This window comes from Monodon monoceros, unplaced genomic scaffold, assembly GCF_005190385.1.
Source record: "Monodon monoceros isolate NGI ecotype Baffin Bay Population unplaced genomic scaffold, NGI_Narwhal_1 Super_Scaffold_21, whole genome shotgun sequence".
Classification (NCBI taxonomy): domain Eukaryota; kingdom Metazoa; phylum Chordata; class Mammalia; order Artiodactyla; family Monodontidae; genus Monodon; species Monodon monoceros.
This window is the reverse complement of record NW_021703778.1, coordinates 83,644,823-83,669,274: the sequence shown is the minus strand read 5'-3', so window position 1 is coordinate 83,669,274 and position 24,452 is coordinate 83,644,823. Positions and strand designations below refer to the sequence as shown.

Below are 24,452 nucleotides of genomic sequence, written 5' to 3'. Positions count from 1 at the left end.
TATACTGACTATACTGCTGAACTGAATGAATAAGCATTTTCAGAATTCTCATGGAAAACTGATGAATTCATAAAAGTGCTAACAGAAGATCAAGATGAAAAAAATTAATTACATGGGACTGAGTGAACTGATGAGGATGATTATAATTTTTGTGACCTTCTGTTTGAATTAAAAAAAAAAAATCCCAAAAGGACTCAGAGGCAAAAAATATACAAGTCAATTTTCACTGTAAAGTAAAGGAGCTGTTACAGTGGAGGATTACTGGACTAAAGGTCAATATTATGACATAGAAAAAATATATATATATATATATGTCAAAAAAATACCATATATACGCTCTGGCTATTGAGACAGGGGGTCTGCGTCCTTAATTCTCAGCTATTATATAATTATAGCGAACATCTTCAACTATATGGATACCTAGACACATGTTACATACCTTTATTCAATAAAATGTGTTCCTGAATAGTTGGATATAAATCAAAAATTTTGAATCATACTTTAAGTTTACTAAAGGAACCCACTATCTAAGATGAGCTTTACAAAGGAATTCACAGAAAAATTCTTTTGCTACCAGCAGAATAATTCAGTAATGATGTGAAACATGTTTGAAACATGTTTCCTTTCCCAAAAAGGAAATCAGGTCGTGTCACAATGGATGCCTGGAAATTATTAACAGGTAACCTGGGTGGAGGTGTCAGATCCCAGGGAATTTGCATGACCTGCCCAAAGCTCACCAAAAGTGTACAACCTCTCACATAAAATTTTACAAGGAGAACTTGACAGCATTAATTTATTTAGTGTTTCCTGATGTTGCTACACATTAGAATCACCTAAGGAGCTTTTAAAATCCCTAGGCCCAGGGCTTCCCTGGTGGTGCAGTGGTTGAGAGTCCACCTGCCGATGCAGGGGACACGGGTTTGTGACCCGGTCCGAGAGGATCTCACATGCCGCGGAGCGGCTGGGCCCGTGAGCCATGGCCGCTGAGCCTGTGCGTCCGGAGCCTGTGCCCCGCAACAGGAGAGGCCACAACAGTGAGAGGCCCGTGTACCGCAAACAAAACAAAACAAAACAAAACAAAAATCCCTAAGCCCAGGTCACACCCTGTACCAATTGAAACATAAAGCCTTGGGGTGGGAGCCAGGCAAAAGTATTTTTTAAAAGATCCTCACATTTTTCCAATGTGCAGCAAAGTTTGGGAACCACTGAACCAACTTGCCGACTTCTGGACTCTGGAAACTGGCTTTAAATTTCCACAGATCTTGATGGATCACTCTAATCTTATAAGAACTCTCCAGTAAATGCTTTGAAACTGGCTCTTGCTCATCTCATTTGGCTTAGAGGAAGCATTTGCACAAAACACTAAGTTTTGTGGCTGAATAATTATCTAGAACACTGCTACTCACACCCAAGTGTGGTCCAAAGACCAGCAGTTACCACATCACCCAGGAGTCAGTTACAAAGTCTAATTCTCAGGACTTACTCCAGACCCAACAAATTAGCATCTCCAGGAGCAAAGCCCAGGAATGTGCTCTAACAAACCCTCCAGGTGATTCTCATGCCTGCTCGAGTTTGAGAAGCAACATACCGTCCTCTCGTTTCTGTATTTCTGCATTCACATATATTCAGACCTTCTGTGTTCTTAAGGAAAAATCAACTTTATTATTCTTAACTTCTGAGCTCTAAGACACATATGCATACCATCATATTATTTCCTCTTTCTCTCTCCCTCTTAAATTTCCTTTTGAAATATTTCAACGTACTAAAAGTACAGAGAATATTGTAATGAACCATTACATGAACTACCCATGAACTACCACATAAGTTGAGAAAAATATTAGATTTTTTACTTATGCTGAATTTATTTCCTTAAGTAACTTGTGGAATAAGATTATGAATGCAACGTATGACTCATTTACAATGTCTGTTACGCACATCATTTTCTTAAATGGTTGTGACAACAGAAGAGTAGCATATGCTTGATACTGCAATCTATTTTGTGCATTACAATTAAGGAGAGAAGATATAAACATATGGCATAAAATATCACCTTAAGTTTGCTGTTTGGACTCTCATGAAGACTATCTGTTCATATCTTTGGTGTACTCACCCACAGATTCTCTTATAAATTTGTATTTTTTTTTAATCATATATTAGTATTAACGTTTCTGTTTGATTCATTTACTTTTCTTATTTTTATTATCCCCTTCACTTGTTTTTTTATTACAAAAATGTTTTAAATGTTTGTACATATTTTATCCCATTTACCTATCTTGGCTACTGTGCCTTGCCTGTTGCCTCACAACTGAGTTATTATGATGCAAATCTGAAATATTCCATTTCTTTTAATTTTTCTATACTCTCATTTAAAAATGTTTGTCTTCTGAATAAACCTAGAGTTTGTTGTGGTGTAGGGGGTGGGAAAACAATTTTTCTAAAATGCTATCATAAGATGATTTATTATGGAAAATTCCTCATTTCCTTGTTTTGAAACAATTTATTAAGCTTTTAGTCATAGTTGGGCCTATCTCAAGTCTGTATAGTACTGAATGAAAAAGAATTCTATTTTTGTGACTCAACACTGTCTGAATTGCTGCTTTCCAACATATTCTATTAAGTGTTAGGGCTGGACTACTATTTCTTTTCCAGAACATTTAGAAAAATTTCTAGTCCTTTCAGTTTTCCAAATAAATTTTAGAATTATCGTGCCAAACTTCAAAACTATGTTCAGTTTATTGGCATTTTGATTAGAACCGGTTTACACTAATAAATTAAGTTGTGAGGATACAAATGGTTAAAATATCTGATGTTTCCAGTCAAGGGACATGACATCTCTGGAAAAGAGAGCTTGTTATTTATCAAGGGGAGTATATTATAAGACTACTGACACAGCACAGAAAACAGTAGTCATGCATGTGAAAGGATACTGTATAGCTAATTGCTCTCTCAGTTTCTCCTAAAGATACCGCAAGATAAATAGGGGTTTCATTCCATGGGTAAGGTCATGCTCCAGATTATGAGAGTTTCACAACCCTGGAACACATTCTCTCCCCCTCCACAACTTGATGACGATGAGAACAGATCCCACTAATCAGGCCCTATGCTTAGTATGCATTATCGCATTTAATCCTCCCACAGTGCTGTGAGCAGGTAGGAGTTCCCGGGACTGAGATGAGGCCCTCCTGAAGCTTCTTTCCAGGAGAGCTCTTACCCGTTTGGCCACAGACTGCTCTTGTAGCTCCTCCCACTTTTTCTGTTCTGCCCTTAGAAGTGCTTTATACTCTGCAAGCTCCGGCAGTTCTTCCAGCCACCGATGACGAGCATTTTGCACAGCTGTTTCTACCTGCAGGAGAGCAATTGCAGGAGAGAGGTAAAGGAACGTATAAAATTTCAGAAAGATCCCATGTGCAGGTAACCACTGTGATTTCATGTGCATTTACATTGTATTGCACTACAGTAGTTAAACTGACTTCAAGCACCCCACCTTACCCCAAACAGTAGGGGTTCTAAATGTTCTAACTGTCCCATACTATCCACTGCAAAAGGCAAAGCAGGAATTAGAAATCTATACATGTTTGATGGCCACTACTATTATTAGAAAGCTTTATACAAAGTACCAATTGCCATTTCCAACAAACTCCTATTTATCTTGGGGAAAAAGAAGAAGACATGCAGGAAGGCTGCTTGGTGTCAGCCACTGTCCAATCAGTATACCCACCACCTCCTCAGACCTCGTGCCCGACATATAAACACACGCACACAGGCAAGCATGCACCAACATATTGTAGTTTAGAGCCCTACACTTGGCAAATTTTCTTGCTGTCAAGAATGAATTTGTGACTGTCAAGTGAGGCTGATAGTTCAGTTCTGGCAAAAATGTAAGGCTTGATGAATTCTGAGGGTGATCTGGTTGTACATCTGTTACAGGGTGACCACAGATCATTTATTAAATAAACTTTCCTTATTTCCTTGTTTGAAATATCCAGATACACAACATACATATAGCCGTACACACACACAAAAGCAGAGTTGATATAAGGGGCTGAATTTCTCACTAAAATACTAAATACATTTATAGGTAAATTCCAGGAAGTTAAAAGTATGGGGAAAAGATAAAGCTCCTATAGAAATTTACATTCCTTTAGAAGTTATTATGAACATTTCCTTTCTACTATATCATGCTATTTGTTTTTCTTCACAAGGTCTGTGATTGTATAAATACCTAAGCAGCACCCCTAAGAACATGTCTCTTTGCCTATAGAACATTGTCTTAACTCTGTTGAGAAAATTATTTTTTAACTGATTGAAAATGTCCTTGATACAATTACTATATTTGCCTATGCTTCCAAACTTTAAGGATTCCTTGTAAAACCATGTATAACAATTTAACAAATAGGTAGAATTTCAAATATTTATCAAAAGCAGAGTATGTTTTTTTTAAAACTGTACTTCAGGCATTATCTTAAGACTTTATAATAAGTAAAAGATCTAAAATAAAAAGTATACAATAAATAATATTATATTAAGGTCCAGGGACCTCTGAGGGCTAGAAACCCTGTCAGATGGTCTGTGAGGTCAAAACTATTTTCAAAAATTTGGACCTTATTTGTCTTTTTTTTACTCCCATTCTTTCATGTGTAAATAGTGCACTTCTCCAGAGGCTACATGCTGTATGATATGTCTCTTCTCTGATAGCCAATGGCAAGTATGAGCGAGGATTCTTCTTTTTTAAATTTCTTAGATATTTTTCCAATACAGTAAATAGACATACTACCAACACAGAAAAAGCTCTTTCGAGTCTTCAATTTTTAAAAGCATAAAGACATCCTGAGAACAAAAAATTCAAGAATCACTGTAATAGATAATATTGATAAATCAAATAACTCATCGTTATTCTGTTAACACAGAGCTATACTTTTCTCTGGATGACCTTTCTTGGAACCAAGTAACGTATTATAGTTTAGAGCCTTACACCTGGCAAATTTTCTTGCAGTCAAGAATGAATTTTTGACCATAAAGTGAGGTTGATACTTCAATTCTGGCAAAAATGTAAGACTTGATGAATTCTGAGGGTGATCTGGTTGTACATCTGTTACAGGGAGACAGGGGTTGGGATTTATAGACAAAGTCCCATTTGCAGGGGAATGCCTGCAGATTCAACTCTCAAGTCTCAACACAAGATACTGTTATATACCTTATTCACTTTAAGCTTACTTATCTATAACTACCTTAGTGGAATATTTACTATAAAGTTAGATAAGAAAGATTCATAATTAAACTGTGCTTCATTCAGATGTAAAACCATCATCGTTAACCTCAGGCATCTTAATGTTTAGACGGACCTCAGAGGAGCAAACATTTTGTAAACTGAAAGAACATACAGAAAAACTGAGAGGCGACAGCTTTGTGACAGAAATATAATGACAAATTTGGCAACAACATAAGATTGTTATCCTACCCTGGGGTATACAAAATGTTTAAGTATAAAGTTATGAACAAGTTCAATGGTAGCACTTTACGGGTTTTCATCAATAGGCAGGCAGTTCCAATAATTTTACTATAGGAAACCTGCCTTTTACCTGTTTGGCAATATTTTCACAATATTTGAGTTCCGATTCAACCTCAAGTTGCTTCAAGCCCCCCTTGATGGCTATTTCCTTCTCCTGCTCTAAATTTTGCTGGATCTTTCGCTTCTGCTCTTCTATCATGATTGCCATCTCTTTCTTGGAAATAACGTCAATGGCAGTTTCTTGGTCAGTTTGGCTGCAACAATCTGAGGTCTTCTTTTTCATAGCCTTTATAGTTTGATCCAGCTTAGACTGCCACTCCTTTTCAAGCTGCTGAATAAGTTCTTGTTTGATCTGTTTACAGAAGAAAAATCGTATGAAAAGAAAAATATTCAAATAAGCAAAAACTAGAATAGCTAGCCAAAAAAGCAACCACAGCAGTGTTTGAAAACCATCTAGGCATTGTTGTAGTTATTATGTGAGGTTTAGAAATTTAGTCAATGAGAATATATTCAAGGAAATCCTGAAAGTTACTCTTTGACCTTATGTATGGGACATAAATCACATGGAAGAGTTAAGTATATTGTGTAAGGTCAGGCTATCTTGCTCTCAAGATGCGACCTTCTGGAAGCTTTGACATGGCCACTACAATGATCGCATGATAAAACAACAACAACAACAAAGAAAACTTCTACTATTAATATGTGATTTTCCATCAATACCAGGCTTTCCACAAAGCAGGCACTGGGTAAGCATAATTAATGAAACTAAAATTGAACAATCTAAAAAACATTTTTACTTATTTGGACACATTAGAATCTTGTTTCTTATGATATGAAATTGTATTCAGTCAACTGCGTTCAAGAGGAGGGCATGGGCTTCCCTGGTGGCCCAGTGGTTGAGAGTCCACTTGCTGATGCAGGGGACACGGGTTCGTGCCCCGGTCCGGGAGGATCCCACATGCCGTGGAGCGGCTGGGCCCGTGAGCCATGGCTGCTGAGCCTGCGCATCCGGAGCCCGTGCTCCGCAACGGGAGAGGCCACAGCAGTGAGAGGCCCGCGTACCGGAAAAAAAAAAAAAAAAAAAAAAGAGGAGGGCATTATTGGAAGGATGCCTTAGTGATTCTACTTTCAACAGTGTAGTGGGATGGACCCAAACATAATTAGTACTGGGCAAAACTGTGTAATAGCAAAATTTGCTTTTCCCTTTTCCTGCTTCCCACCTCCTGGGTATCCAGAGTTCTCAGACAGCTTCCCTGGCTACCACAGCCCCTGGCTGTATTGCTTCTCTCAAAAAGGTCATCTTGTGTGGCCTTTTTTGCTCTATGCTTTATGCTTTCCTGACAAAACACAAAAACATTAGCTGTCTCTCTCACTGCCCTGGTAAAAAACTGGTTAGCAAATCCAACTAAAAAACAATTTGAAGCAATGTAAAAATAGGGGATTTGTTTTGCGTCATCCATATTTTTTAAAAATAAGTTTATTAATTTATTTATTTATTTTTGGCTGCGTTGGGTCTTCGTTGCTGCGCACAGGCTTTCTCTAGTTGCGGTGGGTGAGGGCTACTCTTCGTTGCGGTGCACGGGCTTCTCATTGCGGTGGCTTCTCTTGTTGCGGAGCATGGACTCTAGGTGTGTGGGCTTCAGTAGTTGTGGCACACGGGCTCAGTAGTTGTGGCTCGCAGGGTCAGTAGTTGTGGCTCACAGGCTCTAGAGCACAGACTCAGTAGTTGTGGCACATAGGCTTAGTTGCTCCACGGCATGTGGGATCTTCCTGGACCAGGGCTCGAACCTGTGTCCCCTGCAATGGCAGGCAGATTCTTAACCACTGCACCACCAGGGAAGACCCATTCATATTTTTTTTACAGGTATTTGGCTAGATATATTCCATAATATATACTTTTATGTTAAAAAATGACTAGTAAAAGAATTTCAGGTGCCAGCACTAGATTGATGAGATTTGGAGGAGAGGAGAGGAGATGAGTAGTAGGGAGGTCAAAAGACAGGACAATGGTCTATGATTCCATCTTGAGATAGACCCAACCCCGATTAATAGCAATCTTGTGGTCAGAAGAACCTAGTTTGAGAACTTATTGCACTTCCAACTAGGTTTTTAAGATCATAATTTGGTTCTTAATTTTCTTGGAAACTATGAGCATTTTCTAATCTCACTTGCTACTTAGGAAATAGAAGTAAAGTTTTGTGCTTCTAAGCCTACCCAGTCATTACTTCTTTCTTCCGATCCACAGTGTAGGTTAATTATTTGTTAATTATATTGGTTTAGAGTTATCAGAATCATTTCACAATATGAAATTTGATCATGTTTTCATTTTTGAGGAATCAGAAAAAGTCCTCCTCAAAACCCATTATAGGGACTTCCCTGGTGGCCCAGTGGTTAAGAATCCGCCTGCTAATGCAGGAGACATGCATTTGATCCTTGGTCCGGGAAAATCCCACATGCCATGGAGCCACTAATCCCGTGTGCCACAACTACTGAGCCTGCGCTCTAGAGACCGTGCTCCACAACAAGAGAAGCCACCGCAATGAGAAGCCCACGCACCGTAACGAAGAGTAGCCCCTATTCGACACAACTAGAGAAAGCCAGCATGCAGCAACAAAGACTCAACGCAACCAAAAATAAAATAAATAAAAAAATTTTTTAATTCTTAAAAAAAACAACATTATATCCTGAATTGGGCTGAAGAGTCAAGAGGTAGGAAGTTTTAAAAAATAAAACGGGTGTGAGTAAGCTGCTAATAGCTCAATTCTGAGAAGTAAAATGAGCGATTATGTATGTACCTGGCAATTAAAAATAATGTCAGCTCAAGAAGAGCTGTCTCTCAACAGTTAATGCTACATTTTTTTAAACATGATGACTAGAAAGAAATTTTTTTTTTTTTTTTTTTTTGCAGTACGCGGGCCTCTCACTGTTGTGGCCTCTCCTGTTGCGGAGCACAGGCTCCGGACGCGCAGGCTCAGCGGCCATGGCTCACGGGCCCAGCCACTCCGCGGCATGTGGGATCCTCCCAGACCGGGGCACGAACCCGTGTCCCCTACATCGGCAGGCGGACTCTCAACCACTGCGCCACCAGGGAAGCCCTAGAAAGAAATTTTAACCCACACCTCTTTCTGTTCCTTAACCCAGTGTGCTTCGGCTAACATCACTTCATTTTCAAACTGCTGTTTAATATCATTTTCTTGTTCTTTCAGCCACTTGTCCTTTTCCATCATAAGGGTATCTTGGTACTTTTCTTCAAGTTCCACCTGCAGTTTCCTTACATACTCTTCTCTTTCCTCCAATAGCTGTCTCTTTAAACAAAATTCAAATAAATATCTCATATGACACTAATATTCTCCAAGTCAAACTTATGAAATAGTTATATGCATGTAATAGACAACAGCAACAGAGACAAGTGATCTTCCTATATGCTAACTCAATCAGTTGAATAAACTGTCTTGTAAAAACCTGCCTACATCTCAAATATTTGGACAAAATATTTACAGATGGTTGTATTAAATGAAAAGGCATCTAATACAATAAATACATTCCCACAGGACCAAATACTATTTTTAAAGGTGAAACTGACATTTATGTTTACACCCCACACATAATGAGACGCATAATGTATCACAGCCCAGAAAAATTTATATTTCTGAAAAACCTGTATTCAGAGATAGGCCAAAAATTACTGTTCTATTCTAAAAGCTATGCATCCTTCAATAAAACCCAGACTGGTATAAAATCTTATCAAAACTAGCTGAAGCATTATCAAATAAGAACATTCAAGTGTCAGTTAAAATTTAACAATTTGAACTATTCATATAATACTCCCTATTTATTCTAGGAACCCAGTTGATCTGAAAACTCTAATAAACCTCTACTCAGGGATCAAAATTATCTATGAGAGTTTCTGTTTGAAAAATTTTTGAAATGGTTTTCTGGAGGTCCTACCAAGATGCTATGAGAAGAAACACAGTGAAGCCCACAAACTACAATACCAAGGAAGTATACCTCACATAACTAATGCTACATGGCAACCGAGCTTTTGCTCTGTGTCTCTTTGGCATTATTTCTGATTCCTGACTATCTGGTTGTCTGGATTTTTTTCCAGTTCATAGCTGACCTGGATTATTTCTGTCTTAATTGCTATCTTAGTCTTCTCCACCACTGGCACATGCCAAGAAGATAATATCCATGTCTGTTCAGTGTTGCATGATTTTGGAAAACCTCCGGTGACTGAGGGACCCATTTCTTCAGTCAGGTCATGGGGAGTGCAGTTGTACTAAGATTATAGGACAGGCTCATCCACATGGCTGAGAAAGTTGTCCACTGTCACATCAAACATCATATATCACTATTATTATTTTTGTTTGACTGTAGAAGTAATCCCCAAACTGTCTTATCTGTGTATGTCTATCCTTTAGGAGTTGTTTCCATATGTATCTGCATTTCCTTTTGACCCGAAGAAGAAAACTGCTACCAATTTTCCGTGTGTTTGTATGTTTGTGAGTATATTAGTTAGCGTAACTACATAGTAAACCAGACCATACAGAGACTCAGAACAACGAACACCTATTATTTCTCATGATTCTGTGGATCAGCTGGGCAGTGGTTCTGGTCTGAGTCCACTCAGCTGATTTCTGCAGACAACTGAGGCTACAATGGTCTAAGATGGTGACACTCATATGTCTGGTGGTTAGTTCAATGTCTGCCAGGATGATGCAGTGACTTGGTCACATGTGTCATCATCTAGCAGGTTATCCCTGATCCTTCACATGGTGCTTGGTCAAAGGGTTCCTAAGAGTATCACGCTTACAAGGACCAATGCATAAAAGCTTTCTAAGTGTCTTTTTACATAATGTTAACTAATATCCCATTAGCCAAAGTCAGTCATTTGGCCAAGGTCAGATTCAACGGATGAGAAACAGACTATCTGTAACTGAGAATAGCTACAAAGCCACACTGCAAAGAGACACACATTCAGGGATAGGAAGAATATGTGGCCATTTTTGCAATCCACCACAGTGAGGAAAACTTTGCTTCCCGCTCTTTACAGAAGAAAAACAATAAATTTATTGGTCATAGGAATCCGCCATTTGAACATATTACAGAAATATCTAATTCAAAGTTTTTATCACACGAGGGAAGGAAATATTTGGATAGTTTTAAAATGTTTAAACTTGTTTTGCATGCCTCAGACAGTCAAAAAACTCTAACTTCTAAGGACTGACTTACCGTGATTACAATTGTATAAATGAGCCTTAGTGTGTGTAGGAATGGCATTATGAATAGGAATATAGATCATCTTTGCTTTGTCTACAGATTAACAGCCTCTACTGATTACCATCCAGTTTGAAGGGTCCTGTGTTTATGACTTTATTCCCCCTTCTCCAAACAAGCCAGGTTAACATGTGAGGAAAGTCTGTGTTAAAATCTTTACAACTTGGAATTGAACATGTACTTAACCTGTAGCCTGTCTCAACAAGTGTTTCAGAAAAGAGCACATATGAAACAGGAAAATACAACCAGGGACTCTCGGCATTGCCTGTCTTATACAGTCTGTATCCAAAGCTCCAGACCTGAAGATCAACTGCAGGGAAAATGGCTTACATCTTGCAGAGAAGGACTACCCTAACAGTTCCCTAGCTTGCTCGAGTTTAATAAGCTTATGAAGACTATTAAGCTATATGAAGAGCTTGTATAAATCTAAATAAAAAACTAAAGAATTCCCAGAGAAGGAAGAAATTAAATTTTTAATGCTTTAAGTACACTGGCCCTTTAAGTGGGGATATGGGTATAACTACAAGGGGATGCCACAAGGGAGTTTTTTAGGGTGATGAAACTATTCTGTTTCAATCCATACATGGGTTAAAAATTTATAAAACTGGACACCAAATGAAAAAGAGTGAATTTTACTGTATGGCAATTTAAAAATTAAAAAAAAAAATTTAACCAGTAAGTGTTTTTGGAAGAGGGCCAAATAGCAGTTTTAACTTTCCTTCTTGCCCCAGTGCACAAGCATTCATGAGCCAAAGTATCAGTCAGTAGCAGCTATTAACTGCAACTGACCAATCACGTGAGATTCAATTTTACAGCCAAATCGATTCTTTTAAAAGTACCAGGAAATATATTCCTGAAAAGAATGACCTCTTTGAGAGAACTGCACTTATGTTCTTGCCAATTTATATATTTAAAGAAAGAAAGAAAAGAATCACACTAGATCTTCTCCCTATTTTAATTTTTTTAAACATTACTGAGCTAAGTCTTTAATTTCTAGGTAATTTAAGATCCCTTCTAACTTTCATACTGCCGGCACTAACTAAAACAGCTCCCCTTAGCCCTTTTTCCACTAGATGGTATGTATACATGGCATGTTTTTCTACCATATTAATCTATTCAAAAATAATCAAAATGTTAAGTGACCTGGATTCCTCACTGCTCTTTAAGTCTGTGGTAGCAACAGTCGGCTTCACTATAACTTACTCAGAAACCTCTGTATATAGAACATTTACTAGAGCCTTTAAAAATATTGTCTAATCTTGATGCAGGTGGCTTTCAAATTGTGGTCTGCAGGCTGGTCTCAAGGGGAAGGGAGAGGCAGATGTGTGTCTGGATGAGGCTTGAGCCAGGACGAGGAAGAAGACAGGAGGGGCAACTGTTTACGTGTGATTTCACTCCTGGACACTCACCAAGGGCAACCTGGAAGATTCAGGCAGGAGTAGAGAGGATACTGCAGCCCCTCCAGCTTCCCGGGACGATGAGAACTCCCTGGAAAGAGGTCACACTCACACCGACCTTCCTCTCTACAGCTCCACAGCCCCACCTTCCCTATCATGAGACCCAAGTTCAAACTCCTGACCTTTTCCCCAGAATAAAAGGACGCTTAAGTCCTGACAGAAATGGGTCAGAGGAAAACGTCCATGCAGTGCACACAGGACTGTATAGAATCACTTGGGCAGCAAACAAACATGCAAAACGAGGATCCCTGGGTTTCAGACTCAAAGTACTCGGGTCCACCTTGTTGTTGTTTTTTGTTTGTTTGTTTGTTTTGCCGTACGCGGGCCTCTCACTGCTGTGGCCTCTCCCGTTGTGGAGCACGGGCTCCGGACGCGCAGGCTCAGCGGCCACGGCTCACGGGCCCAGCCGCTCCGCGGCATGTGGGATCTTCCCGGACCGGGGCACGAACCCGTGTCCCCTGCATCGGCAGGCAGATTCTCAACCATTGCGCCACCAGGAAGTCCCACCTTGCTTATTTTTAGAATGCTCTTTTGCCTCTTAGAATAAATCTATAAGGACGAATCACTTTCTCCTATGGGTATGCCATTTTCTGCTAGGGCTTTAATAATTATTTCAATATTTACTGTACTTTGTGACCTGAATTAGTGTGAAACAGCCAAACGTGAAGACTTCTACAGAAGGCTTCCCTGTTTCACAGGAGAGTGAGTGTACTGGTTTCAGTGAGAAATGAAATGAAGTGAACACAACACAGACTTGTCCTGTACCTTCTTCTCTTGAGCCTGTTGCTCCTTTTCCATGGTCTTCCTGAGAGTTGCTTCTAGATTATCTTTCTCTCTGCACACTTCCAGGTAACATTCCTGCACGGCCGCCATCTCCTTATTCACCTTATCTAAGTCAGACCTTGGACACACAAAACCAGCAACTAAATATAAGGCTGCAGAACGGACAATTTTCCTCTAAACAATGGAATAAGAGAATGTTGTCTCTACAGCTTCAGGGGCAGCTAAACTCTTTCATTCTCACCTTAGTTGCAAGCGAGCTCCCTCATAAACCTCAAAGAGCTGCCGCTTCTCCAAAGCATGCTTTGCTAACAGGCTTTCACGTATTTGGGCTTTCATGGCTTCATGGTGTTGCTGGTAAGTCCTCTCACACCTAGAAACAGACAGCAGACAGCGGAATCTAAGACAGGGCCAGCGCTACCAGAAACGTGGAGATGAACTGGTTTCCCTCCCTTCCTTCCCACTCCCTCCTTCTAGTGCAAAGTACAGTTAAGATCAGATTGGTCTTCCCCGACCCAAAGTGGTAATAATTAGCTTTCCATAGATGATCTTATGAGAATCTTCAAAATTTTCTTTCTTCAAATGTTTCTAGAGAAAAATTAGAAACCTGGATGTGAGAAATGCCCCAGTCCTTCAAACAGAGTATAATAGTCTGTGTTGAGAACTTCTGTTTATAAAAAACTAATTGAAATAATAGAAGGTGTGGTTCCAAAATTCCAAGTTATCTATATTAAACACAAATACTAAAGTAACCAACTCACACGTAAGTTATGTTCCAAAAGTCTGTTTCGAAGTTTATGATTTCCTATTTAGAAGACATATTTCCTCCCACAGGTTTCTTCCTTATAAAAAATAGTTAAGCCATTAAGCTCTACTATTTCAATGAACTACAGTTTGGATGTGTTCTGTAGAACTCAACTCACTACATAACATTATTTCTATGGAAAATGTGTTCCAAATTCTAATTTGAGAAGCCAGGGATTCATCTTCTCCAATTTATGATCTCAATAGGGAGGGTTCACACCATCATTTCTCTCGAATTTTTTCTTGGGGGGCGTTATCAGGAGAGAGAAGGGAAGGAGAGCCCAGAAGACAGACGTCAGGCCTCTGTCTAGACCTCACCTATCCACAGCTTCTTGTTTATCACGGTCAAAATCTTGTACCATTTGTCTCATTTGATTGCATAAGTCTTGATTCGTATTTCTCAGATTTTCTTCAGTTTCTTTAAGCTCCTAAATACAAAAGAATAAAGTATTTAGAGGAAATACCCATCATCTTTATTGACTAGTCTAATCTCATTTTCTGATATCCTCTGTGCTTTATCTCTTTCCCTATAACATTATTTGACATAATATCATTTTCATAATTCTATAAAAGTCTCTTCATGCCTTGTAAGAGTGTAGATTCATTTATTTGTCAAGTAGCTTTCTGATAGGAGTAAAGGTTAAAATTCTGTATTTATTTTGAAATGTATGAAAACATTCAATCAGAGAAGTATTGGTTAACTGATGCTTTATGATAAATCTTAGAATATGATAATCTTCCCAAACATATAAATAAGCACGGTTTTACTTTCCGGTCAAGGGCTGCCTAAGGAGGAAAGAATACCTCTATTAGCCATTTCTATTAGAGAAATACTGAATTCCTAGACAATTAGAGGAATTCCAGAAAACTGAAATTATACTAACTTACCTTCCGATGAAAATACTACCCCATGACCAGCAGTAAAAGGAAATAACTGGAATCCTTAATCACCTGCTAATATACTTGTCCACTAACTCATATAGCCTCTGTATTTTTAAAAAGTCCTTTGAATGAGGTCATGAGAATTCTCACAAAATAGAGGAAAGTTTTTTAATCACCTGATTTTGTTGCTGTAAAACCTGAATTTCACTTTTAAGTCGCAGAATATCATCTTTGACAATCATATTGGAAGAGTCAGGCCATACTTGATTAGTTGGTTTTTCTGAGGTATCTGTTTTAGTCTAAATGTTGAAAAGAAGTCAGAAGTTTTTCAGGTTTATAAAAAATTGTAAGCACTAGTTTTGTAATAATTTCGTACTTACAAAGAAATTGCAAAAACAGTACAAATAATTTCCATATACCTTTTATTACTGTCCCCCAATATAACCACGGTACAATTATCAAAACCAGGAAATTAACTAGGATGCAATACTATTACCCAATCCATAGACCTTATACAAAATTTTCCAGTTTTCCTCTAACATCCTTTTCCTGGTTCAGGATACAGTCTACAATTTCACGCTGCCTGCAGTTGTCACATCTCATTAGTCTCCTCCGATCTAGGACAGTTCTTCAGTCTTTGTCTTTCGAACCCATAACATTTTTGAAGCGTACCTATGCTAATCATTTAGTTTTATGGATGTTACTTCGTTATTAAATTCACGTTATGCATTTTGGGCATGAATGCCACAGAAGTGATGTGTGTGTGTTTTTAGGAGACATATGACATCAATATGTCTCATCACTGGTGATGATCAGCTGATGAAGGTCGAAGGTTCTGTCTGCAGGCATCTCCATTGTAAAGTTACTGTTTTGTAATTAATAGTAAGTATTAATATCTTATGGGGAGACATTTGAGGCTATGCAAACATTCTATTTCTCATCATACTCTCACCCACTAGGTTTAGCATCTATTCTATTTCTGTATTTAATCAGTGTTAACTCATACATTTTATTCAATAGGTACACAATGATGATAGACTTTGGTAAATTGTTTCCAGAAAGTTCATACAAATGTATCCTGTCAGGTGGTGCAAGAGTCTGTCTAGCTCTCTTTACCTCCAGTGGCTGTGACTGTCTTTGAATGATTATTGTGTTTGATGGGGAAAAGGGTCTCCAACAATTTTTTCATTTGCATTTGTGGAACCTCTTACATGCCTTCATTGTTCATTTGTTTTTCATCTTTCCATATATATAACTTTGCATTTTCCTCTTACCATCTAATTGTTTTATCCATTTTTATAAGTTCCTTGTTCATTGAAGAGGTCAAAGATTTTTTTTTTAACATCTACTCTATTTGACCTGTTGGTTTTATATTTACCTGAACTCTGAGCTCTCTTCTTCAATGTTTAAAAAATATTCTGTACCAAGGTTCATTCTACTCATTGGGGGAAAGGGAGGTATGTGTATCTCATTCCTACATGGGGTGACAGAAGGCTTTGGCTCAGTCTTCCAATTCAGTCTTCACTTCCTTCAGAGAAGGAAGCTGCACTTTCCCCGGTTCACCTGCCATCATTTCCTAGAAGCCACTGCTCCTGCCCCAGTCAGAAGAGAGAGGAGCTAAGAATACCTACCCTGTTAGCTTTGCTCCAGACTTGGGGGTATTAATGAGACTTTAAAGGATTTTACTGACTCATTAGAATGGCTTTCATTTTTTTTTTTTAACTTAGCCTCTACTTTTTAAAGTTTACAATATTCATTTGTGCTTCCTTCCCCACTGGTGAGTTTCTATTACTAAGAATGAAAGTAACATCATACTGATACACTGAAAAAATAATCTTCATGGCTAGCTATTACACTCAATTTTGACATTTTTTCACACTGCAGGCACACAGGGACTTGGTACTTGCAGTACTTGTTAGCACAAAACTCTTACGAAGATCTTTCAAAAGAGAAGGACAATTTGAACGCTGCAACAAAACCTCTCTCCAAAGCTGGTATACTGAAGACATTATCTTCAAGAAAACAAGAAATGTAATATACCAGCTCTCATACTATCTTCCTAATTTCTATGTCTCAAAAAATTCTAGCTAGGACTCTTCTGAGTTGGGTACTGAACACTGCCTATCAAGTCCCTTGGAATTAGAGTATGGCTTTAACCACAGCTTGTGGTAAGGTAATGGATCTCTATTAAGTATCAGACACAGAAAAGCCTCTGTGTTTTATTTCTTAAGCTTACAAAAAATTCAGTGTAGATGTGGTCCCTGACTGATAGTAAGCCAGTCTGGTTTTCCTAAGGCCTTTGCCACATTCTGCCTTAACGGCCCAGTTGTTCAACTGGAATGAACAGCATAGTATTTGATCCACCCCCAATCACTGTATAGTGCTATATATGGGCAGACTCCTCACTTTCACCACATATTATCCTGGAAATGTCATAAAACAGCACTACTATGAATAGTCACATGACATAAAAGCAAAAAAATGGACTCTCTGTAATAACTTTAAATTGTTTTATATAAGATGGATAGAAACAGATATAAAATGTACTATAAGGTATGTATAAAGCAATAAATACATCAATACCTTTAAAACATTTATGAAAGAATCATGCCAAATAAGATTACATGGTAAATATTTTTGCTGCCCTTCTTAACACATAGAAAGGCTTTAGGATTTTGATGGCCTAGTTCTCTTTAAAAAGGCATCCAGGGAAGTTTAAATTAATGTGTTTTTTCTCTTAACATCCCTGTAGCAAGCACAGAAGTTCAACATCATTTCATTAAGCTCGGAACTTGATGCTAGCCATGATCATTCTTCTAAAAATCGATATTGAGACACTGAATGATTTTCGCCTCATTAAAGATTTCAGAAAGACTGAGTTTATATAATATAAACTTCTAGCTTATTTGCTCCATCTTTTTACATACTTCTGCTCAAGGCCGAAATATCCCTTTCCGCCTTCCCGCCTGGATTTATCCTTCAGGACAGAGGTCAAATGTTCCCTCCTCACAGACTTCACTAGGGCTACCTTACCACCTCAGCCCCACGCCCAAGCCCAGTTAGTTACTCCTTCTCAACAGCACTTTGTAATTAGCATAATTCTTATTACACAAAGTTATAACATGTCCATCTCCTTACAGATCTGTAGTACTGACTGTGGTAGCCATTAAGCACACATGGTTGTTGGGTACTTGAAATGTGACTTGTCCAAATAGAAATGTGCGATAAGGAGAAAATACGTGCCAGATTTCAAGGACTTAGCACACGCATAAAATATATAAACCATCTCATTAATAATTTTATACTGATCACATACTGAGAAGATAATATTCTGTATATACTAGGTTAAATAAAATATATTATTAAAATCAATTTCACCTATTTTAATGGGACTACTAGATATTTTAAGTTACATATGTGGCATCATTATATTTCCATTGGATAGTGAGGTTCTAGATTCTAAGTTCCTTCATGGAATAGCCATTGTTTCTTCTTTTTTTTTGTTTTTGCCCATTGTTTCTTTCATCACTGAATCCCACAAGACCTTGCACAGAGTAGCTTAAAAAAAAAAAAAAAAAAAAGAAACTGAATGATTTGCTTTTCCTCCACATACACCCCCAACCCTGCTTTCCGACTTTACAGACTAAATAGAAAGCTCCATTAGAAAAGATGTGGGAAACAGGAGGCAAAGGCCAAGTTTGATGGTGGCCATTTGCTAATTAGATGACTGTGAACTTGAGTGCTTATTTCAAGACCACCTGTTGATTAAATTACCACTTCCTCTCCCTCTTCCCCATCTAGGAAGTGGGTCAATATGTGTAGTAATTCAGCAAATATCTACTGAGAAAACACGTAGAGAATTATCAAGACAATACTCCCAAGAGGTTCCTATATAGTAAGGTGACGCAGAACCACCATAACCAGCAAGTGCTGAAGTCACCCTTTAAGAAAAACCAAATGCAGACTGCTGAGAAATCACTATGGCAAAAGGCTAGCTGGGCAAAAAGAGTATTCAAAGATGAGACAGTTCCCTTCGCTCCACTGATGAAACAGCCTATAGAGTATGGAGGCAAAGGGAAAGGCTAAAAACAACACAAGGAATAGCCACCAGCAATTGCCACACATGTGAAAGTGTATCTGTACAGCAAACGCCACTAGTGATTTCAATATAGAACAAAGAAAGCACCAAGATACCTAAGCTAAGGTTCAGACTCAAAATCAGGTTCCTACTCTTAGCACACTCTCACCAAAATGCTTATTAAACTGATCAACTCTAATCTAATGCAAGTTTTCATTCCCATCCTTTATAAGAAACATATGGAAAAAGCTAAAACAGCTTGATTTCAAGATGTTAAATGTGCTGGGGGAAAGCACATTCTCCCATTTCTCATTTGGTTATTAACAATGAAATCAATGTGCTCATCAAATGTAGTTACTCAGAAGAAAGAACCAAACCGGGCAGGGCTTTCACAGTGAAAACACACTATTATTTCTGGAAAGCAAACTAGGCACGATTAAAATTCCATAATAATAAACACCACAGAATATCTTGCACACTTTGCTTTAATAGGACTGTTTTAATGAATACAACTCCTAGTTTAAGGATCAGGAGATAAAACAGTACCAAAGTAGGAAGTAAGATATCATTTCCCTCCAGGAGAAAAAGGAATATACTACCTACATTCATTTTTCACCTTCCCTTTCCTCTTTGTTTCTAGGTCTTTCTTGTATTACTTTCTACTGGGAATAGAAATGAGTTGGGATTTAGAAATAGGGAAGGGTGAAAAAGTCAGCTGTTGAAGGAGGGCAACCCTAAAGATCTCTGACAGCACGATCTTGGAGAAATAACCTTGACCTATTAATTAGTCCAGTATTTTAGTTTCAATTTGCCCAAAGACTGACTCTCACCTCAGAAGGGTCACAAATTCCTCCAGCTTCATTTTCCTCATCTGTAAAACAAGGATGCTAACTGAAGGATATAAAGGTGGATTTCAAGGACTCTGACATACCTGATTCCATACCTTTCCCACCTGTAACACCACCTCCATAGAATTAATTTTTTTTTAATATAGAATGACTATTATTTTAAGAACAGGGGCCAGAGAAATCTCAGACAAAATGCTAGAGGATTTCACTGTGGAGAACTTAACTAGATTTTAAAGCACTGTTGGTACAAGCCAATCTCGAGGAAATGCAGACACCTTGGTTATGTAGAATGCTTCCTTGGATTTGTGGTTAAGGAATTTTACCTAATTGGCATCTCATTTACTACGTGCCAAGAGTAACCAGAAAGTATATTCCTTTAAGTGGCATTTCTTTCTTTAAACTTTACTTATAAAAAAGTCAAATGGGGAATCCCCTGGCGGCCCGGTGGTTAGGACTCCGAGCTACCACTGCAGGGGTCGCAGATTCGATCCCTGGTAGGGGAACTCAGATCCCACAGGCTGCGTGGTGCGACCAAAAATAAAATAAAAGTCATTTGTAAAATAAAGAAAGAAAGAAAACATTCTGCCTTAAAAAAAAAAAAAAAGTCAAATGAATCCCTGAAAGACAAAAGTTTAATTTAAATGTGAAAACTGTAAGTGTTTTCTTTATTAAGTCATGAAAAACGGCATTTTATAAACTTTATAAATTTTATAAACTCTACCTCGATGCTTTTTTCATCCTTCTCCACTTGGAGATCTTCGATTTTCTTATGACAGTCTTTGAGATTGTTTTGTAACTGAGACACCAGATGACGCTTCATGGAGTTGCTACCCAGCAAACGCTGCACCTCTGCTTTCAGCTTCAGAATGACCTCATCTTTGGAAAGCTCTTCAGCTGGGTCTTCCTGCTGTACAACACTAACAGAAAAATTATCATATCTAAGGTTAAATCAAGCAACAAATCAAGCACGGCTATTCCTTAAAAGCAACTGGCTGCAGTGGTAACCATGTTTTGTAACCCATACAACTATATACTGGTATTTCAAAAACAATTTTAAGTTTTGTCATACACAGGATATTGCCTTTGACACATCCCCATATACAGAAATAAGTTCATTCACAGGAAGACCCTTCTTAAGCTTAGTCCTGCTGCCTCACTGAAAGTTCAACCATACGAACTTCAGTATGACATGCATTTTTATTTTTGGTAAATTGCATGCTATATATACACATCCTTCATTACTCCAAGAGAAACAAAGTGAAAATAAAGGATGAAATGAAGAGTAAAACACTAGTCATCCTAACCAACAATTCCTGTATCTCTTCTACTAAAACACAAGTGTAGGTGGATATCTGAGCAACTGAATAGAAAAAATAACAAAAATAAATGCCATGCTAACTTAATCCCCACTTTAGTTTGTCAATACATTCAAAAATTGGAATGAGTATTTCTGTTCCTCGCCATAATGGATTAAAAGGAACAGATTTATCTTCCTGTCTTAAAAAAACTAGAAAACCAAATAAAACATATGAAATGGTGGTGTTCAATCATTAGACAACATGCAGCACATCAGAGTGATCCCTGAAAAAAGGAAAACAAACAAGGTAAGCCCTATAATTGCTACAGCTTTCTGCCTGGAGAATTTCCAGCCTGTAGCACAGAAAGAAGAAACCCAGAGTTCAGCAATCTCACCGAGTTGCAGAATTCAGTATGGGGAAACCAAAATGGCTAGAATCTGAGGAGAGAAATACTGTGGGAGAGGTAGCTACACAGAAAGAGAGCTCTGGAGATCTGTGGATACAAGTGAGAAAGTTACCTCAAGACCAGGGAAAAAAACCACAGGAAAATGAACCATAGTGGAAAGACTTCCTAATTCACAGAGCATCAAATAGTGCCTTAGTAATAAGGGCAAATTAGCCCCAGATTAAAGGCTGCTCTAAATCTGATCTAACAAAGCCTACAAAGAAGTCTTGAAAGGATCAAATGAATTCCAGATAACTTAAGTGTGTCACAGAAAAAGGATAACAATATTTTTTTAAATAAAGTCCAAAATCTAAAGCATAAAATTCAAAATGTCCAGCATCCAATCAAAATTTACCAAGCATGCAAATAAAGAAAGGAAATACAAACCATAACCAGGAGAAACTGACCCGAATGACACAGGTAGTACAATTAAGTATATCCCATACGTTCAAGAAGGTAGAGAAAAAAACATGAAAACAATGAGGAGAGAAATAGTGGACTTTATGCCCCAGATTGGACTTAGAGACAACAAATTAAAACATCTGAAAAAATATACATACTGAATGAGATTAACAGCATATTTAATATGGCAGAAGTAAAGATCCACAGACATAAAGACACAGCAAATTTAAACACAGAGAGAAAAAAGACCAGAAGTACACAGAGCATATTAAGTTTTCTAACCTAACTATAGTTAAGTCCCAGAAGAAAAGTGGGGAGGAGACAGAAAAAATATTTGAAAACATAACAACTAAAATTTTTCTACTACCTGAAAATTAAAACCCCATAAAGCCTAGAAGCTCAATAAACCTCAAGCACAAAAAACATGAAGAAAACCACCACAAACTACATCAACATCACATTGCTAAAACCAATGATAAAGAGAGAGTGCAGGAAGATTCCTGGGGAGGGGAGGACCAGAGAAAGGAATAGTGGATTCTGTGTATAAACAGCCTCAGTGTAAGCCCTAAACTATGCATGCATAGAACAGACCCTCAAACCAGCAAAGATTTGGAAATTTAACTGAAATCTGAACCACACACACAAGTCAAACCAATGTGGCAAAGGCTTGGAAAAATGAACTAAGATTTGAAACACCTATGCAAATTTCTATACAACATAAAAATCACAATGTCTACTATACAATCTAAAATTACTCAACATAAAACTAACATGGAAAGCCCAAATGCTGGAACTATCACAAAGAGTTTTAAAAATTTAAAGCAGCAAATAGCTATGCTTTACGAGTAAAGGAAACATTTGAAATGAACGAAAAGATAGGAATTCTCAACAGAGAAATAAAAACTTTAGAAGAACCAAATGGAAATTTTATCATTGAAAAATACAGTACCTAAAAGTTAAAAAAAAAAAAAAACCCTCACTGGACAGGCCTAATAGAGTAGAAATGACAGGGGAAAGAATGAGTGGACTTGAAAATAGTTCAACAGCAATCATCTAACGTGAAAACAGAAAAAAAATGAACAGTGTCTCAGGGAACTGTGGGACAATATAAAAAGATTTAACATTATGTATAATTGGAGAACGAGAAGGAGAGGAGAAAGAGGAGGCAGAAAAAATATTTGAAGAAATAATGGTCAACATTTTCACAAATTTGGTAAAAGACCTAATAAATTTACATTTTCAAGAAGCTCAGTGAACCCCAAATGAAATAAACTAAAAGAAAAACACTTAGACACATTGTAATCAAACTGCTTAAAACTGAAAAAAAAAAAATCTTTTTTGAAAACAGCAGGAGAAAAACTACTTATTACATACAGAAACAATGACTCAAATAACAATAGATTTCTCTTCAGAAACCAATGAGGCCAGAGGCAGTGGAAGAGCATATCTTTAAAGCGCTGAAATAAAAGAACAGTTGACCCTGAATTCTTTAATCAGCAAATATAAGGGCATTTTCATATAAGGAAACTAAGAATTTGTTGCCAACAGACATGCTCTGGAAGAAATGCCAGAGGAGGTTCTTCAGCTAAAGGGAAATGGTATCTACCAAAGGGATCTCTACACTGAAAACTACTAAACATTACTGAGAGAAACTGAAGAAGGCCTAAATAGAGAAGTATAGCATGCATGTTCAGAAATTGGAAAACTCAATTTCTTTAATTCCCCCAGCTTTTTCGAGATATAATTGACAAATAGCAATATCTTAAGATGTCAATTCTCCCAAAATTGATCTATAGATTCAACACATTTCAAATTAAAATTCCAAAGGACATTTTTTGTAGAAGTTGACAAGCTAACCATAAAATTTATTTTGAAATTCAAAGAACTTAGAATAGTTTCAATTTTGAAAACAACAAAGTTGAAGGATGTGTTCAACCCATTTCAAAACTATAAAGCTACAGTATCAAGACTGTCATCACCAAAAAGATCACTGGAACAGAATGGAGAATACAGAAATAGACCCACAAACATATGGTCAACTGATTATCAACAAAGATACCAAGGCAACTCAATTGGGAAAGAAAAGCTTTTCTGACAAATGGGATTAGATCAATTGGATACTGGAATGAAAAAAATAAACATCAATCCTTCCCTCACACCATACTAAAAAATTAACTCATAATGGATCATAAATGGAAATATAAGAGCTAAAACTATGGAATTTCTAAGATCACAACAGAAAATTTTTGTAACATTGAGTTACAATACACAAAAACCATGAACTATAAATGAGACAATTGATAAATCTGAATTCATAAAAACTTAAATTTTTGTTCTTCAAAAGATACCATTAAGAAAATGATAAGATAAACCAGAGACTGGAGGAAAATATTCACAACACATATCAGACAAAGGGCTTGTATCCTGAAATATATGAAGACCAAACAACATATACAAATAATAATTAAGCACAAGAAAAAAGGAAAGCAAGGCATATCAAAAGATGTTTAACTTTATTAGCCATTAGGGAAATACAAGTTAAAACCACAATGAGATACCACTACACACAAACTAGAAGTGCTCAAATTTTAAAAGATTGGCTATCAAGATTTAACAATGGCACAGAACAACTGAAACTCTCAGAGTTTGCTTCTGGGAGTGCAAAATGGTAC

General features: G+C 37.5%; 1 protein-coding gene across 6 annotated transcripts in view; it reads right to left on the bottom strand.

The window, feature by feature from the left end:
• CEP152 (centrosomal protein 152) overlaps window positions 1-24,452 on the bottom strand; it is a 163,543-nt gene that overhangs the window by 91,357 nt on the left and 47,734 nt on the right. For 5 of the 6 annotated variants that reach the window (XR_003796092.1, XM_029239614.1, XM_029239618.1 and 2 more), the window contains exons 13-19: window positions 20,357-20,552; window positions 14,886-15,008; window positions 14,146-14,255; window positions 13,268-13,396; window positions 13,009-13,144; window positions 5,580-5,861; window positions 3,212-3,343 (exon numbers count right to left, since the gene is read on the bottom strand). Coding sequence is in view for 5 of the 6 variants with exons in the window: in XM_029239614.1 (XP_029095447.1) it covers window positions 3,212-3,343; window positions 5,580-5,861; window positions 13,009-13,144; window positions 13,268-13,396; window positions 14,146-14,255; window positions 14,886-15,008; window positions 20,357-20,552 (1,108 nt within the window). In the remaining variant the exon portion in view is untranslated. The remainder of the gene's footprint in view (window positions 1-3,211; window positions 3,344-5,579; window positions 5,862-13,008; window positions 13,145-13,267; window positions 13,397-14,145; window positions 14,256-14,885; window positions 15,009-20,356; window positions 20,553-24,452) is intronic. The other variant, XM_029239616.1, reaches the window with a different exon arrangement.